This window comes from Meleagris gallopavo, chromosome 13, assembly GCF_905368555.1.
Source record: "Meleagris gallopavo chromosome 13, MGAL_WU_HG_1.1, whole genome shotgun sequence".
Taxonomy (NCBI): domain Eukaryota; kingdom Metazoa; phylum Chordata; class Aves; order Galliformes; family Phasianidae; genus Meleagris; species Meleagris gallopavo.
In genome coordinates this window covers 1,539,161-1,557,075 of record NC_139416.1, presented here as the reverse complement: position 1 = coordinate 1,557,075, position 17,915 = coordinate 1,539,161, and the positions used below count along the sequence as shown (strand labels likewise).

The 17,915-nt window shown below is 53.5% G+C and overlaps 1 protein-coding gene across 1 annotated transcript; it reads left to right on the top strand.

The window, feature by feature from the left end:
* Positions 1–5,167: 5,167 nt before the first annotated feature.
* Positions 5,168–17,799, top strand: AARS1 (alanyl-tRNA synthetase 1). Its single transcript, XM_085235361.1, has 21 exons — positions 5,168–5,298; positions 5,542–5,730; positions 6,706–6,894; positions 7,570–7,715; positions 8,500–8,691; positions 8,901–9,045; positions 9,737–9,882; positions 10,505–10,613; positions 10,701–10,851; positions 11,201–11,325; positions 11,577–11,721; positions 12,063–12,241; positions 12,688–12,801; positions 13,465–13,671; positions 14,463–14,647; positions 14,986–15,094; positions 15,323–15,436; positions 15,775–15,894; positions 16,320–16,406; positions 17,190–17,303; positions 17,530–17,799. Exons 2-21 carry the CDS (start codon positions 5,587–5,589, stop codon positions 17,713–17,715), a joined length of 2,907 nt encoding a protein of 968 aa, XP_085091487.1. The 5' UTR covers positions 5,168–5,298; positions 5,542–5,586; the 3' UTR covers positions 17,716–17,799.
* The last annotated feature ends 116 nt before the right edge of the window (positions 17,800–17,915 follow it).

Genomic DNA, 17,915 nt, shown 5'->3' with positions numbered 1-17,915 from the left:
AGAGCTGCAGACCTCAGAGCATTCCCAAGGCTCCAGCTTCACCGAGCAGCAGGGACATAGCACCCATTCCTTGTGTTTCCTGCACAGCAGCATACCTGCTCCGTCCCCATGTCGGTCTTCACCCATCCAGGATGGATCGCTGCACACAAGATCCCCTTGTCCCTGAGCTCTGCAGCCAGGCACCTGGTCACCATGTTCTGGGCAGCCTGGAAGAGTCAGATAGCATGGGCACGGCTCAGGCTGGTGCTCTGAGTGCTCATGCTTGTAGGACCAGGCAAGGGTTGCCTGGAGCAGGTCCATGGGCTCCATGAGGGACTATCCCCAAATCCCCCCCAGCCTCCTCACCTTGCTGGCACGGTATGGGTACATGGGGGCCTCCAGCACCCCAAGACACAGCCCGATGGAGCCCACTTTGGAAGACACATTGATGATGGCAGCCCTGCTGCAGCTCAGCCCCTCTGTCCCTGCATCCTTCGCCGCCTTCTCCAAGAGTGGTAGGAATTCCTGGCAGGAAGACATGCATTAGAGCTCTGTTAGTACAGACCCTGGGTTTCAGCCCTGCCCTGGAAGTCCTCACACCATGATTACAGGCCGCGGAGGAGCAGCCCTAGCCCACACACACCTTGGCAACCTGCAGGGGCCCCACCACGTTGACTGCAAACGTGGCGAGCATCTCCTGTGCATCCACAGACTGCAGCGTGGCCTGCGAGCCGACGCCAGCGTTGTTGATGAGCAGGTTCAAGCCCTGGCCCTCTAGATGAGTCTCCACAGCCTGCACGGCTCCACGGATGCTGGACAAGTCCACCGTGTCTGCAGGGCAAAAAGAAGAACGTGTCTGCATTTCAGGGGTTATTTTGTAAGTGCTGCCTGGAGAAATGCTATAGCTACATTCATGGAGACTTTCTCCAAGAGCTATAGGGCTTGCTGGTGTATTGGGGAAATACTCATTATATTATTGACTTACATTCTGATCTTTCCTGGTTGATACCCAGTCTGATGGGTCATTTAGAGTGACCTTTTCATTTCTCAACATGCTAAAATTCATCTTCCACCACTTTCCAGGATACAACATGAAACCTTTGCTTGCAGACTTTGATTCCCATCCTCTTATCTACAGATGCTCCAGTCCCCCTACACTACATAGGAGTGGTATGTTTGAAGTCTGTGTTTTCTTGTTTAAGGTTTGCTTGTCAAGATCTGTATCACATGATGGATGCTTGCCCCGAAGAAATGTCCCTCATTTGTTTAAAAGGAGACATCTGAACACCTCGATCTGAAACAAGCCTGGTTAGACCAACCGTTAACATTGGCAATACATTTTTATGTCACAATTACACAAGTCCTCAAGGTCTATGAATATTCACATTTGTGGGTGCTGCTGAGGATAAGTCCCAGTGCACACACGCTCTGCAGAGCCTGCTGCAGGGAGAATCTGGGAGCCAGGCTCTTATTGCAACATTCTGCCCCCACTTGACTTGTGTTCTCAAGCTTGCACAAGACTGAATTAGCAAAGAGCTGAAGACAACTCGTTCTTCCCTCAAAACTGATGAGCTCCAGAACGACCCTTTTCTGGGGCATTTTGAAGTAGTCTGGTGAGTTTATGGTGGTGGCAAGCAAGCCTCAAGTCATCTTGTAAAACATTTGAGTGACCTGGGAGTTAAGTATCCATGGGGCAGCATAGATTTTTGAAAGATGAGTGTTACCTTACGAAAGCAGCATCTTTTTTTCTGACGCCCAGCTTGAATTTGGAGTTATTTCTGATTTTGGGTTTTGATCTCTGTGCTGAGGCTTGTGAATCCCTTGGAGCAAGAGCCTAAGTTTGTTCAGATGCTGCTCAGCTTGGGGCTGTTGCTGGTGGTACTGAAAGCCTTTCCCCATTGCATTGGGGAGCTGATGGGGATGCAGCCGTGGGATTCAAGAGGATATTTGGGACATCTCATTGCTTCCATTGCAGGGGAGTTGGACTAGATGACCTTTTAGGGTCTCTTCCAACTCAAGTGATTTCATGATTCTTTGGTCTCATGAAGGATATTTCACAACAAGCTTTCTGATGACTTCTTTTTGGATGATGAACAAGCAGAGCTCCAAGCTCCATTACTCCAGGTGTCATTCACTGGCTTGGGTGAATGATTAATGTCTGTGTTTGGACTGGCTGAGTCATTGCTCCAAGGGAGAATGGGGCCAGGCATGTGTGACAAGCACGTCTCTATTGCTACACCAGCCTAATTAGCTGAAGGCAATTTCTTCTCTCCTCTCCACAATGTCTGAAATGGTGCCTACAAAGCAAAATGCACGCCCAGATCCTCAGCTTTCAGATGGAAGAAAACGGGGTTAGAAAGGGAAAGAAAGAAATGGAGAATGAAAGGATACAGTGGGCATTTTAGAGTTAATTTCTTTCATTTCTGAAACGTGTGTTCCTATTATTGGTTTGAAGTAAACCATTCCCTTGCATGGAGGAAGACAGCCTGGAGCAGAACTCCCTGTAGATGAACACCCCAACTTTGGCAATGCAAAGTGCCATTCTCTGCTGCTCTCCCTTTTATCCCCCATACCCTTGTCCTCTCCTCTCCTGCCTGTCACTCCACCTTGCAGACAACCCAGCTCACCAAGCTGAGGCCACATGGCTGCCACCACCAAGGTCTAGCAAAGCCATCCGTAGTTGTGCCCCCAGGCGAGTGGAGGGCACAGGAGAGAGGAGAGCCAGGAGCAGTGCCTTATGAAGGAGGGAGGTTGCACCATACCTAGCTGGATCAGCTTGATGTTGGGGTGCCGGGCGGCTAATTCTTGCAGGGTCTGGAGACAAGGGCATGGAGCAGGGGGTTAGAAGCCATCAGAAGCACTGCTGGTCTTCCCACCCATCCCATCCTTGTCCCCAAGGAGCAGACTGCGTGGCTTTGCTCTTGCTGGGGAAGCTGTCAGGTGAAGGGGTGCTGCTGGGCTCGGTGCTGTCCCCAGCAGGGAGACGGGGATGGTTGGCTCAGAGTGAGCACCAAGGTCATGGGCACCACATGGGCACAGCCCACCTCCCCCTCATCCTCAGAGCACCCAACCAAGCCTGCTCCCGGCAGACACCCAGGAGGGGCCACGATGCCCCTCACTCCCCTGGCTGGTAGACATCCCCACGCACTGACCTTCCCTCTCGGACCAGTGGCATCACGGCAGGTGGCAAAGATGTGCTGTGGGGGCTGGGGGCTGGCGGCGAGCTGTCTCACCAGCTCCAGCCCAATGCCCCGGTTGGACCCCGTCACCAGAACGCTCCGAGCCAGCGTGGCCATCTCCAAGGGGGTGAGACAGTCACACTGGTGACAAACAGGCTGCTCCCAGTGGAACTGCCGCCTGCTTGGCGTGAACGGGAGAAAAGGCACAGCCCAGGGAGTGGCTTTGGGCACCCATGGGGACAGTGATGGTGCCAGCAGCAGCCCTGGTGCCTTGGCTGCCCTGGGATCAGGGTGGGCACATGTCATGGGGTGATGGTTCTCCTTGCATTGCCCACTCTCCAAGACTTGACTTCTTTTCCAAAGGCCCAGATCCCAAGTCCATGCAACCACAGGAGAAGGATCACATCCATTCAGAGCTTGGAAGCGTGCTTGGAAACACAACCAAGAAATGGAAGGGACACAAGCAGGTCCTGCTTGTAACAGTGGGGTTGCAGCAAGCTCACTCTTTATGCCTGCTTTCCCCCAGGAGCCAGCAGAGAAGACCCCCAGCTGCCCACAGCCTCATCCACTGGGCACCAAGCCCACAGCCTTCACCCTTCTCCCCATCCTCACTCTACCACCCATCATCCAGGGGAGGACAGTGCTGGATGCCGGTGCAACAAAGCAAAAGCTCCTGCAGCCCAAGTCAGCCTGAGGACACGAATTTTTAGGAGGCAGAAGTGAGTAATGTGCTAAAAGAAACAAAGAACCGCCATGTAAAAAGTGATGAGCTGAAGAACAAGGGCAAAGTGAATTAAAGTGGGAGAGGAAATTTTGGACAGGAATGTACTCTGGGGTGAGTCTGATGCATCTGGATGTGGCCAAATGCACACAATGCTCAGCCTCAACCAGAGGGGACAGAACTGGCTATTTCATCCATATGTGGACAGCTCTAAGTCTGGCATTTATTAAAGAAATACTTGGGTCAGCGGCTGGGAGATGGTGGAGTGCCTGTAAGCTTGGAAGGTTTGCTTTCAGGTGACAGAGAGCACAGAGAGGGATAAGCAGTGATGGCTCCTTCTTTTGGTGGGAAGACTGTGGCCACTAAGAGAGAAATAAACATTCTGGGTGTGGGTTTGGTTGGCGTTAGACTCAGAGCAGCTATAAAAGGCATTATGGAGGGTGTCATCACCCATGCAAGCAATTGCACTGCACAGAACTTGTCTGCTCCTGCTGCTGTTTTGCAAAGCAGCAGCTGGAGTAGAGCTGTCATTACAAACCAACAAGACTGGAGTTTCCTCTTTTCCTTCCAGATTCCTGGAGGACAGCTGACACCAGCAAAAGGCCAAAGGACCGGGAATGGCTGCAGGCCAGCTGGGGAAGGCAAGCAGCGAGCAAGCTTTGGAAGTGGCTGATGGCAGTGCAGGCATGCTCATGGCTTGGAAATACAAAGCCTGGGGCCAGACGATCTCTAATGTGCCCAGAGGAGATGTTGAGGGGAAGAGATGAAACTAATCCAGATAAGTCCAAAAAATCCGAACGTTGTCCCCCTTCTTTCCCCCACATTTTATTGCTGACCGTGATGCCATACGATATAGAACAGCCCTCTGCTCAGCTGGGGCCACTTGTTCCCTCCCAGATTCTAGTTCACTGCTATGCTATGGCCACCCATGTGAAACATCCGCTGAATGTCCGTGACACGCGCACTGAGCTCGTCTGATCAATGACTTGGGCTCATGCTGTGATGGTGACTCAGGATGGGAAACGTGCTGTGTGGTGTGGAGTTATTGGGTGCCAAGGTCGTCTCAGGTCAGGTCGCTGCTGTGCTGCTTATTGGGAAGCTCAACAGTTTGAGCGCCCCGCCTGGGTGGACCTGGGCGGCCAAGCGCTGCCAAAACCCAACCCCTCCATTCAGCCCAGCGCGGCACCCTTAAAATGGCGGCTCCCCACCCGGCTTCACCCAGCCTGCGTCACGTGACCGTCGCGTCCCACCATTGCATCAGCCAGAGCGCGTCCCTCCCCTCGGGCGGGAGACCTCTGGTGGGCGGGGCTCCCGCTGAGCGACGGCTCACGCAGCCAATCGGCGGCCGGCGCCCTGCTTTGCGGGTGCTGCGGCGGCCGGGCCGGGTGTGCGCAGCGTGGGGCGGCGGTGCCCGGCGAGGTAGGCCGGGATCGGGCGGGGGGCGGCGGGCGCGGGCGCGGGGCCGGGCAGGGCAGCGCCGCGGGGGCCGAGGGAAGCACCAGAGCCCGGAGCCTGGCTCTGGCGGCCTGCTGGGGCTGAGCCAGGGGAAAAGGTGCCTGAAGGCGGCTCGAGGATGCTGGGGTTGGGCCGGTATCGTGGGGGTGATGAAGGCGGTGCGGTCTGAGAGTCTCGCTCTGCCCCCGTCCCCTCGCACTGCTGCAGCCCTGCCCCGTTCCGTCCTGCCTGCTTCGGAGCCGCAGCCTCGGGATGGAGTCCGCGCTGACGGCGAGCCAGATCCGGCAGCGATTCATTGACTTCTTCAAGGAGAACCGGCACACCTACGTGCACTCCTCTTCCACCATCCCTCTGGATGACCCCACGCTGCTGTTTGCTAATGCTGGCATGAACCAGGTAGGATCCCAGCTCTGGTCCTTGCAGCTGCACCAGGAGGCTGTTTGCAGAGCCTTTGGAGTTGCCCGTTCCTTCCTAATAAACAACAGAGCTCACCAATTGTTTGTAAAACAACAGATGAGCAACGTGGTGAGCTGCAGGTGTCCCCATTCGTTGCAGTGGGGTTGGACTAGATGGCCTTTAGTGGCCTCTTCCAATTCAAACTGTGGCACTGTGAAGCAGAGTTTAAAACCTCGGTGCATTTACCCATCTTTTCTTAGCTGACTTCTTTCCAGCTGTGCTTGAGTTCACCTTGCAGGAGGTTCAGTTCTCCCTTCACCCATCAGTGCCTGCTCCCCGAGCACAGCTGGTTTCCCATTGCTCTGGTTTCACTGAAATGAGGTTTGTATTTGGCTGCTTGCATCCTGAAGTGTTCCCAAACACCAAGTAACTACCAGAATCTTCTGCTGATTGTGTGGAAAATTAGCGTTTTGTTCTCCATCTCTGGTCACAAAGAGGTGGCTGTTGCATCTGCAGGAGTGCAATTGCAGAGTTGGCAAGAGAGGTTTCTGTGCTTCCAGGGCTGACAGTGCAGAGATGGGAGCGCTGCCAGTCTGCCCTCCTTGACCCTTTGGACCACAGCTAGCACTGCAAATAGTTGCAGGGAGAGTGCTGGCACAAATGACCACCAGCATCTCTGGGGAGCAGTTGGTGCTAGGCTGCTGGAATGGTTTTTCTGGAGTTTTCCTTGTCTTTTTGGCAATTGGAAATCTGGCTGTTTTCAGCCCCTTTGGAAGTTCTGGGCTTCGCTGTGCTCCAGCCATGTGTGCTGGGTCCTGCATCCTCCTCGCATGCAGCAGACTGAAGGCTGTCTCTGGGACATCCAGGCCAGCAGTGCCATGATATAGAAGATACTCAATGCCTTGCTGTTGCTTTTAACATCTAAAACCAGGCTCTTAGTGCTTTCCTTAATTCCTCTTTTTTCTTTCCCCTCAGTTCAAACCCATCTTCCTCAACACTATCGACCCCTCGCACCCGCTTGCTAAGCTGAGCAGAGCCACCAACACTCAGAAGTGCATCCGAGCTGGGGGCAAGCACAACGACCTGGACGATGTGGGAAAGGATGTCTACCACCACACTTTCTTCGAGATGTTGGGCTCCTGGTCCTTTGGGGATTATTTCAAGGTAAAATAGGCTGATCTGAAACTCTAGCACAAAATCACATCTCTGTGAGCTCAGCAGTGTTTGCCAAGAAGGAGACTGTTTTGGCACAGAGGGGCTCCTTAAGGTACGCTTGGCTCCCCCAGCTCTGCAGAATATTTTGTGATAAATTACTGAAGATTTACAAAACTGATTATATTGCATTAACACTGGCAGTTTGAAGTCTTCAGGTAGGAGTTTTAGTGGCTGTCCTGGAGCTGTGGTCATAAAATAACAATATTCCCAAGCTTCTTGCTTGTGTGAGATTCATATTACGCAGGGATTATGAAGAATACAGCATTATCAGCAGATTTGAAAGGCTTTTTTATTTTTTGCTGAGGATTATAGGCTTTAACTCGATTTCACCTGCAAAGCTACGTAAGGTGTGTTGTGTGCCCTGTTTGCTACATATACTAGTTTTCTTATCTCTTATGCCAAAGGTCTGAAAGCTCTGGATTGCTTCTTAGATAGCTGTCCTGGTCCAGTTAGGGCTGGTAGTACAGGAGGACCTCAGGAGAGACTTTGTGTGGAAGGTTTCTGCATGTTTGAATGATACTCTGAGTAGATCCTAATCAGCCAGTACTCTAACTGAGCAGGTACTGCATGTTGAAGAGAAGGTTTGTTTGCACTCACATACTCAGCTCCTCTTTCCTTCTGCAGGAACTTGCTTGTAAACTGGCACTGGACCTTCTCACCAAGGAGTTTGGCATCCCTGCAGAAAGACTCTACGTCACTTACTTTGGTGGAAATGAGGCTGCAGGACTGCAGCCAGACCTGGAGTGCAAGCAGATCTGGCTGGATTTGGGGTGAGGGCCTTTAACTGAGAAAGCTTCGTGTTTTGATGAACAGCTGCCGTCTGCCTTTCTTCAGAGAAAGATGCCATGTGCTGAGGCAGAGCACTTACAGCAGGAGGTTTTAAAAAATGGAAGCATCACCAATAATGTTTGCAGGGAGGTGGAGCTGCAAAACCACAAGGAAGCACTAGATAGAAGAGGCTGAGATCAGGTCAAGCCTTAGAGTTTTCTTTGCAAAGTCTCCTTTCTAAGCTTAAGAGCATAAGAAGTGCCCTGCTGTGTCGGATGGATGATCTGTCTGTCTGACAGCATTTAAGATGCTGTTCAGGGAAAGCAGGCAAACCTGGCTGTGATCTGTACACTCTTCTTCTCCTCCCAGTATTCGCAGTCAGCGGATCGGGTATGTTAGCAGGTCATTCATCCCTTCCCCTTAGTCTCTGCTTGGGGATGTGCTCCTTCAGCCTCAATCTGATTCTGTTTTGAGCCTATTAGATTTCTCTAACCCTCAGTTTCCCACTCAGTCTTGTCCTCTCCAGTCCTACTCTTGCTTGTACTGATGTCAGAGATGCCTGTGTTCTCAGTGGCAGCTTTGGTGGGGTGTTGTGTCCATCTCTGCCTTCCAGCTGGCACTCCTCAGAGGGGTGGTAAAATCTTAAAAGTTAGATTCTTGAATTGTCAGAGGCAGACTGATCCGGAGAACGAGTGGGCTGAGAGTTCTCTGTTGAGACTCCCTCACAGTTGGGGGGCCTCCTGCCTCGCTGTAAGTCTCTTGTTCAGTAGGAGCTTCTTGTTACAGGCTAGATGAGGGCAGGATTCTGCCTGGCAATATGAAGGATAACTTCTGGGAGATGGGTGACACGGGGCCCTGTGGCCCTTGCAGCGAGATCCACTATGACCGAATTGGGGACAGAGATGCTTCGCACCTGGTCAATCAGGATGACCCCAACGTCCTGGAGATCTGGAATCTGGTGTTCATACAGTTCAACAGGTGAGTGAGAGCTGCTCCCCAATGCAGCAGCTGCTTGGCTGCATTCCGAGTGCTCTAACAGGTGCCTCTGTACTGCTTTGCTGTTTGCTGGGGCCTTCTTCCCATACCTGCAAAGATCTTCAGCAATTTGGATGCTGTAGCAAGCTGAATTCTGGTATTGCTCCCCTGCCTTCATCTGTGACAGCTTGTCTTTCTTTGTGTCTGGGCAGGGAAGCTGATGGGAGTCTGAAACCTCTTCCCAAGAAAAGTATTGACACTGGGATGGGTTTGGAACGACTGGTTTCTGTGCTGCAGAACAAGATGTCCAACTATGACACCGACCTTTTCCTTCCTTACTTTGAAGCCATACAGAAGGTACAAATTGGGGAGTCTGGGCCTGATCTCACTGCATCCATTGCCTGGACCCCTGGGGAGATGTGTGGGGCAGGTCAGGTTGGAATGGTTGTATCTGAAGGTCTCTGTTTTCCCAGTTACTGCCAGCCCCGTGGATTTGTACTTCTCTGAGGGTAGGAGCTCTGGCTGGCCCAATAATTACTGCCTTGGGGGATATTTCCCAAGGAAAACAGGGGACAGGAGCAGTGCAGCTTTCCCAGGTGTTTCTAGCAAACCGCGTGCAGGCACTGCTTTGTTACAGTAGTGCTCTTCTCTGGGGTACAGATAGAAACACCTTGAAGCAGGGAAGCTGGGACCCCCTTCCCACCTGGCAGAATTTTGAAGGTTTCTTGGCTGGGCAAGTTATGTCAGGCCAGAGTCTATGAGCCAGTGTGCAAAACAGATGTTTTCCCTCTCGATTCCCATTACGATGTGTCTCTCTCCCTCCCTCTTCTGTCCTGGGCTCAGTGGTGGATTAAGCTGCCTTTACCTCCCTCTGCTCCTTGGTGTCCTTCAGCCCTGAGAACGCAGGCACTGTGCAGAGCTCTCTGTCTTCCCCCTCTCAGCTCCTTCCCAGAGGAGTGTGCCATCTCTGTGGGATGATTTTGGCTTCTGAGGTGCTTCCCTGTTGTTCTGCCCTGCTGCTGATCCCTGCGTTCTGCTCCCCACGCAGGGCACGGGTGCCAGGCCATACATGGGGCAGGTTGGTGCTGAGGATGCTGATGGCATAGACATGGCGTACCGTGTGCTGGCAGACCACGCACGGACCATCACACTGGCCCTCTCTGATGGTGGCAGACCTGACAACACTGGCAGAGGGTAAGGAGGGAGCTGCTGCAGGGCTGCCGTGTCCGTTCTGCTCAGTGCAGGATCTGGTGCGTCTCTGGGAGGTCTGAATTCAGTGGGTAGCAAAGCATTAGTTCAGTGTATTTGAGTCCTTATGGCAAGGTGGACACCTGAAAAACCAGGACACGCAGGTCTGAGCATTCTTGTCACTGCTACAGAGAGGACTGCTGTGGACTGATAGGCATAAAAGCTTGTTTGGTGCAGTGCTGCTGTCAGAAAAGCAATGGAATTTGGGCTGAGGGGATGTGCTGCAGGTGCTGCTGGACTCAGGACTGACTCTTAAGCACACAGCAAACCTGAGCCGTGGGGCTGAGGACTGGGCGGGATCCCTGGTGCACCCTCTGAGAACAAATCAGAGGTGTCACACTTGCATTGAGGAGCTCTGCTGTTTTTTCACTCAGAGGGCAGTGAGACCCTGACACAGGCTGCCCACGGATGGTGTGGATGCCCCATCCCTAACCTCAAGGCCAGGTTAGATGGGGCCCTGCACAGCCTGATACAGGGGTTGGCAACCCTGCTTATGGCAGAGGGATTGAAACTAGATGATCTTTAAGGTCCGTTCCAACCCGAACTGTTCTGTGGTTGTATTTCCTAGGTATGTGCTGAGGCGGATTCTCCGCCGAGCTGTGCGTTACTCCCATGAGAAGCTCAATGCCCCCAAGGGCTTCTTTGCTACGCTGGTGGACGTTGTGGTGCAGTCACTGGTAAGTTCTTTCCCCGCTCCACTGTATCTGATGGTGTCGTCTGCTGAGGTGTGCAGATCTCCGTGCTGAATCCTCTTGGGTGTGCAGGGAGATGCCTTTCCTGAGCTGAAAAAGGACCCAGATATGGTGAAGGACATTATCAATGAAGAAGAGGATCAGTTCCTGAAAACGCTCAGCAGAGGACGTCGCATCCTGGACAGGAAGATCCAGAGCATGGGCGACAGTAAAACCATTCCTGGTGAGGCCGTGGCTTCAGTTTGGAGGCACCAAAAGTCATTTATCGTGGAATAAATGGGACCGACGGCCGAGTTGGGCTGGGAATTGGGTGTTGGTGGAAAGTGTAGAGGGCAGAGCTGGAGTCAGCAGACCACTGCTCTCTTCTCTGTCCTGTGCTCGCTTGCTCAGGTCTGTGAGCTGCACAGACATGACGTGGCAGTGTGATCTCTGTGCCCAGGAGACTGTTAGTGAGGAGACTCCTAGGTGCTTGTGTCAGCCAGGCCTGTTCATTGTCCTGCTATAATGCAAAGCTCGTTGAGGAGCAGCGTCTATGGAGCAGGAGTGCTGAACTCTGTGCTTTTGCCATGCAGGTGATACTGCCTGGCTGCTGTATGACACTTACGGTTTCCCTGTGGATCTCACTGGACTGATAGCAGAGGAGAAAGGCCTTGTTGTGGACATGGAGGGCTTTGAGGAGGAGCGGAAGAACGCGCAGGTGGATAACAGCACCAGGGGTGGCTGATCTGAGAGTGGGCAGGGAGGGTTCCCTTTGTTTTAATCTGTGGCTGTGAGTTCCTGCTCCTTTCTTACAGCATGCTCTCCACCCTTGGGAGACTCCAGGGGCCCTGGAGCCCTTTGGGAAGCTTTCCTAAGAGCCCTTTGGGAAAGACCAGGGCACAAGAGCGGAGCTGTCATCCAGCAGTGCCAGGGTGGGTTTTCTTAAGCTTTGCTTCTTGTCGTTGGCAGCTCAAATCCCAGGGCAAGGGTGCCGGAGGGGAGGACCTGCTCATGCTGGACATCTATGCCATCGAAGAACTAAGGGCACGAGGGCTGGAGGTGACAGATGACTCACCAAAATATGGTTATACCTCAGATCCCAGCGGTACCTACGGTATGACAAAGCCCTCTCGGAATCACCCTCTGCTGCCCAGTCCTTTCCTACCACATCTCCCTGGGAGGACTGCTTTGTCTTCCTGGGGCATCTGACTTAACGAGGTCCCCTCTGGGTTCATCTTTCCTGGGTGGGAGTGGAAATGTGTGCAGGGGAATAGTTGTGCAAGGAAGGGACAGAACACTGAAGAAAATCTTCTTATCCAGCTACTGCTATAGTTCTTCCTCCTTACCCCCTGGAATTACAGCTCCTGCATTGGCTGGGAGCTGTTGCTATGAATGAAGTTCTGTTCCCATATAGTGTCTTGTTTCACTGACGTTGCCTATTGTCTTTGGTGACAGATTTTGGGAGCCTTGTGGCCACAGTGAAAGCCATCCGCAGGGAGAAGAAGTTTGTGGAGGAGGTGTCCACTGGCCAGGAATGTGGGATAGTGCTTGACCGGACCTGCTTCTACGCTGAGCAGGGTGGGCAGATCTATGACCAGGGCTACATGGTCAAGGACGACGACAGCAGGGAGGATGTGAGTCTGCCTGAGAGCCTTTAGTCTCAACCTCTCCTGCAGCCTAGGCAGCTGGGTGCAGAGGAGGAGGGGCCAAGTAAGCTCCAGTGATTTCCTGTCTTGGGTCAGGACCTGCACAGGTTTCCTTTTTTGGGGGGTGCAGGATGGCACAGATGTGCTGGAGTTGGTTCTCCTTGCTTGGGAGGTCACGCTGAACTCTGCTGCAGCATCAGGCTGGTGCTGTGCCGTGGTGCTGGGGTGGCTGTGCTGAAGGACAGTGCTTTTAAGCTGAGGTGGGGACCTCTTTCAGCTCTGCTCTGCATGGGGACATCTTGCTTTCCCATATCCCACACACCGATCCAGCTCTCACTTACACCTTTCCAGCTGCAGCTCGTGGCTCTGGCAGGACAGGGCATCTCCCTTGACCTGTCACTCCCCTTACTGGATATGTTTCCCTCTTTGTACAGAAAACTGAGTTCACTGTGAAGAATGTGCAGGTCCGAGGGGGTTATGTGCTTCACATAGGGACTCTGTATGGAAGCTTGAAAGTGGGAGACCAGGTCCACCTGTCAATCGATGAGGTGAGTTAAGGCATGGTGTAACGTGGTTTGTCTCTTGGCCCTGTCTCCTTCCTTTGGAGCAGCATGGCTGCTGCTTTGGAGGCAAGGAGATTGGGTCCTGCTCTCCCTGCAGCACATGGTTCAGGCAAGCTGAGTCAGGGTCTCTCCTTCTGGGATCTGGCTTCCCTCTTCCATGAGGCAGATAACACTGCTGGCTCAGCCACACTCTGGGCTTTGCTGACCTGAGCAGGACCACATCTTCAGCCCTGAGCAGGGGGGTGGAATGCATGTGCAGCACCACTGTGTTGCTGATGACAGTGGAGAGCCTGGGCTGTCTGCCCTTCTCCAGACGTTGCTTCAGCAGGCTGAGCCTGCTGAATGGAGCCCAGTCTGCAAAATGTGTTTCCCTTCCCTTTAGAGGCACCTCTGGAGCAAGAGAGAAGGCACGATGCAGGGACAGGCATACTGCTCTATCCTTGGCTTCTCTCCAGAAAAGCCCAGCAAGGGGACAGGCAGGGAAAAGCTGTGTACAAACGTAGAGGGGAATGTCCTGCTCCTATAGCTGAGGCTCCAAGGCAGCAAGTTGTTTCTGGTGAAGCAGCACATTAGCCTCTACCTCCACAGCTGGAGGTGATCCTGGCTGTGCAGTGTGGGACCACATCTAACGAGGCCTTTCTCCATCAGACCAGGAGGAGACCGGTCATGAGCAACCACACAGCCACCCACATCCTCAACTTTGCCCTGCGCTCAGTGCTGGGAGAAGCAGACCAGAGAGGGTCGCTGGTGGCACCAGACAGGCTGAGGTTTGACTTCACAGCCAAGGGAGCCTTGTCCACACAGGAAATCAAGAAGGTTGAAGGCATCGCCAACCAGATGATCGAGGAGGCAAAGGTGGGTTGGTCAGCTTGAGGGGTTAGCCAGTTTTCCGCCCCCATCCTCCAGGAAGAATCCTGCCCTTTTCCTGCTGGATCTGTGCACTGGCTTGCTGCAGTGTCTGAACTGGCCTTGGTGGACAGCTCAGGCACCAGCTTTCAGAAGGAGTCTGGCTTGAATCCCATTCTTAAACTGCACACCCCTCCTTGGAGTTGAGCTGTGTGCGAGGTGTAATGTGGATAAGAGCTTGTTATGTTGCCATTTCCCCACTGTGTGAGAACAGAGAGGAAAACTCATGCCTTGGTGGGAAAAGGTGATGACCAACCTTTCATGTAGGGACCATCTCCCTGTCTCTTTAATCCTTGGGTTTGGCTGGTATATGTATGCTTATGAAAAAGATACCGTAAGTGAAGTTTTTGGATGGCCTGGGATGCTGGAAGTGTGGCCCAGTACTTCTGAGCTGCTGGTGCTGCACTGTGCAGGTTTGCATTGCTTCAGGGGGTTTTGAGTGGGGAAAATTCCATGTACATTGATCTGTTCCTTTGTTCCAAGCCCTCTCCAGCTTGGAATGGTTCCTTGCCTGCTCCAGTGTCACACTGTCTGCAAATGCCAAGAAGTTTAGCAGAGCAGTTCAGAAAATCTGTCAGTTACACTGGGATCCCTGCAGCTCAACCAACCCCAGGTCAGGTGGAGCTTTTAGATCCCTTTTAGGATCTTTCAGAGGAAGTCAGGATACCTTGGAAATGCAAGCCCTCGGTCGCATCTAACAGGACCAGCTCTCACCTGCATCCTTTTCCTTTGCTCTGCAGACTGTGTATGCCAGGGACTGCCCTCTTGCAGCAGCCAAAGCTATCCAAGGGCTGCGGGCAGTTTTTGACGAGACCTACCCCGATCCTGTCCGTGTGGTCTCTATTGGCATCCCTGTGGAGGAGCTGCTGGCTGACCCCTCCGGCCCTGCAGGCTCCATCACTTCCATCGAGTTCTGCGGAGGGACGTGAGTATCTGGAGAGACCGGGGAAGGCGGCAGGGTGGGGGAAAAGCAGTCCCTGTGAAGCCTGAGCTGCTGAGGGCTGTAATGTGGTTGTGTGCTGGGCGAGGAAACCTCCTGTGTGCTGTCCCTGCCCCCACACGGCGTCTGACAGCACTGGTGCTTGCCACCCTTCCCTCACTCTTAGGCTTTTCGTGGCTAGGTTGGGTTTTCTGTCTATCCCTTGCTACTTCTCTCTGGCAGGGTGGTTTCCTGGTTTCCATGCTGAATCCTGCTGAGATGAGAAGTGAACTGGTCTGTTAACTCTCTCTTGTCGTGGGTCTCTTTCTGGGTTCTTTCCTAAGGCACTTGCAGAACTCTGGCCATGCTGGGCCCTTTGTGATTGTTTCAGAAGAAGCCATTGCTAAAGGCATCCGGAGGATAGTGGCAGTCACCGGGGCTGAAGCTCGGAAGGTAAGGGGAGGAAGGAGTTGTTCTCTTCTGGGTGGATCTTGGCAGCCCTTCTGGCAAGGGGGGCTCCAGCCAGAGTCTGGCTCTGGGCACGCGCTGCCTGCATTGGCTCTGCTGCTTTCCTGGGGGTTACTGAACTCTATGCCTCGTGCTGCTGCCTTCCTGACACTTCTTTTGGGGATGGCCTGGTAGCTCCCCCTGCGTGACGTGACTCAAATTGTGTTCTGCCAGGCCCTCAGGAAGGTAGAGAGCCTCAAGAAATTGCTGTCAGCCCTGGATGCCAAGGTGAAGGTCCAGACGGCTCCCAACAAGGATGTGCAGAAGGAGATCACAGACCTCAGTGAGGTGAGGGTGGCAGCAGTGCTGGGACCTTATTTGCTGGCACTGGGTGTTATTAATGAAGCCCAAGCTGTTTCCTGCATCTCTGTATCCTCCTCTGGGGCCTCTTTGTCTTGATTACCCTCGTGGGGTTAATTACTGGTGAATTTAAGTCTTGTGCCAACGCTCTTGTAGGACACAAGCTCAACAGAGGTCTCAGCCCTGTGTTCTTTGGGTGCTGCAGCTCACACCTGAGCTTGTTGGATGGTGGGACAGGGGAGCTCAGGCCACTTTGAAGTTCACGAATGCAGTGCCTTCTGCCATGGCCACATGTACCTTTAACCCTCCCTTGTCCTGTTTTGCAGATGCTGGCCACTGCTGTTATCCCACAGTGGCAGAAAGATGAGCTGAGAGAAGCTGTTAAAGCACTGAAGAAGGTTATGGATGACCTGGACCGTGCAAGCAAAGCTGACATCCAGAAACGAGTGAGCTCTGGCTGGGGGTAAAAGACAGCATGGGAGGGGCTGCTGGGGGCCGTCCTGGGAGCTCCACTTGTGCACACTGCAGAAGGGAGCTGAGCTGTGCCTCCTTCTGTGCTTGTTCCTTGCAAGATGGGATGCTTCTGAAGCTGGGTGCAGGGTAAGGCTGGAGCCTGGGTCTTCCTTTGGATCCCATTGGATTTTTCTGGAAGAGGAACCACGCACATCACTGCTGCTGCCTTGCAGAATGCATAACCTCCTCCGAGTGTGTGGGTTTTTTTTCCTAGCACTGCAGTGTGGGACTGCCTGAGGCTGGGCTGTGGGTGTACTGGGACACCTCAGGGGCCTCTGTCTGCAGGGAACTCTGGTCTGGGTGGTTCTTGTGTCTGTGTGCATTGTGCAGACACCTGAACAGTGCTGTTTGTCCTCAGGTACTGGAAAAGACAAAGCAAGTCATTGAGAGTCACCCTAACCAGCCACTAGTCATCATGGAAATGGAAAATGGGGCCTCAGCAAAGGTATGGGAAGGTCTGATTGCTCCTCTTTGTGCCTGAGGGGCAGTTGGGTGGGCTCTGTTTGCTCTTGGAGACAGTGCTGTGTTACAGAGGCATTAGGCCAGCTGCCAGCTCTGAGGAGGGGCTGAGGAAGAGAGAGAACATGTCTGTAGTGTGCCTTGTGTCCCAGCTCCTGGAGTAACAAATGGCTTTGCAGGGATGGGTGGCTGTGAACCATTCCCTGAGCTTCCAAACCTGGTCAACTCTTGGAAAGGGCAGATAACAGCAGGGCAAGGGGAAATGGTTTGAAGTTGAGGGAGGGAAGCTTGAGGTTGGATGTCAGGGGAAGTTCTGTACTGTGAGAGCGGTGAGGTGCTGGAACAGCTGCCCAGAGAGGCTGTGGATGCCCCGTCCATCCCTGGAGGTGTTCAAGGCCAGGTTGGATGGGGCCCTGGGCAGCCTGGGCTGCTGTGAGATGGGGAGGTTGGTGGCCCTGCATGCGGCAGGGGGTTGGAGCTTCGTGATCCTTCCAACCCTGGCCATTCTGTGTAGTGAGAATTTCCTCTGGAAATCGTGTTGGATTCCAGATGAGACTCATCTCAAAGGAGTCATGACAATAAAGTGCAGGCTTAAATGTTGGAACAGCCAAGCTATAATGCTCTATTTAAATTTCCACTTTGAGAGCCTGATCTGGTGCTGTTTCATACTCCTCCATGGCTGTCCCCATCTCTGTGATGCTCTCGGCTGGGCTGGGCTGGGTGACAAGCCCAGGGGAAGGTGAGCCACTGTGCCTTGTTCCTCCTGCAGGCCCTGAATGAATCGCTGAAGCTCTTCAAGACTCATTCCCCCCAGACTGCCACCATGCTCTTTGCTGTGGATAACGAAGCGGGCAGGATCACCTGCCTGTGCCAGGTGCCCCAGGTCAGTCTGTGTGCTGCTGTGCCTCTGTCAGTGGCAGAAAACTAATCTCATACGATGCGACCAAGTCGCTGTGGTGGATGAGAGCCACAGCTTTGTGTCACCGTGGTGCCGCCAGGGGGATGGAGCAGGAGGGGAGAACTGGGGCTTGGGAGCTGTGGATGAAAGCATCCCTCACTGCCATCGGGCTGGAGGTCGAGCTCCTTTTTTCCCTTCTTTTCCTGCCCAGGAGACAGCGCAGAAGGGCCTGAAGGCCAACCAGTGGGTGCAGGAGGTCTCTGCCCTGATGGATGGCAAAGGGGGAGGGAAGGACATCTCAGCACAAGCCACAGGAAAGAACGTGGGCTGCCTGCAGGAGGCTCTCCGCCTGGCTACGGACTTTGCCAGGCTGCACCTGGGGGAGCTGAAAAACTGAGGGAACCCCACGCGCTCTCCCTTTCCCCTGCTTTGCTGTATGAGCCCCGCATCCAATAAATCATAGAATCAGTCAGGTCCGAAAGGGCGCTAAGCTCCTCCGGTCTGACCGTCAGCACTGCGTTATCTCCCCGGGGCAGCTGTGCCCCCCCGGCCGCTCTTCCCCCCCCTCAGCCGCTCTACGAACGCAGGCGCTGCGGA

Excerpts from the sequence above, each read along its gene's own strand:
- AARS1 (XM_085235361.1), top strand. The coding sequence starts at position 5,587 with ATGGAGTCCGCGCTGACGGCGAGCCAGATCCGGCAGCGATTCATTGAC. Across the intron at positions 6,895-7,569 it reads CCTTTGGGGATTATTTCAAG|GAACTTGCTTGTAAACTGGC; the intron begins GTAAAATAGGCT and ends TTCCTTCTGCAG. Across the intron at positions 9,883-10,504 it reads CCTGACAACACTGGCAGAGG|GTATGTGCTGAGGCGGATTC; the intron begins GTAAGGAGGGAG and ends TGTATTTCCTAG.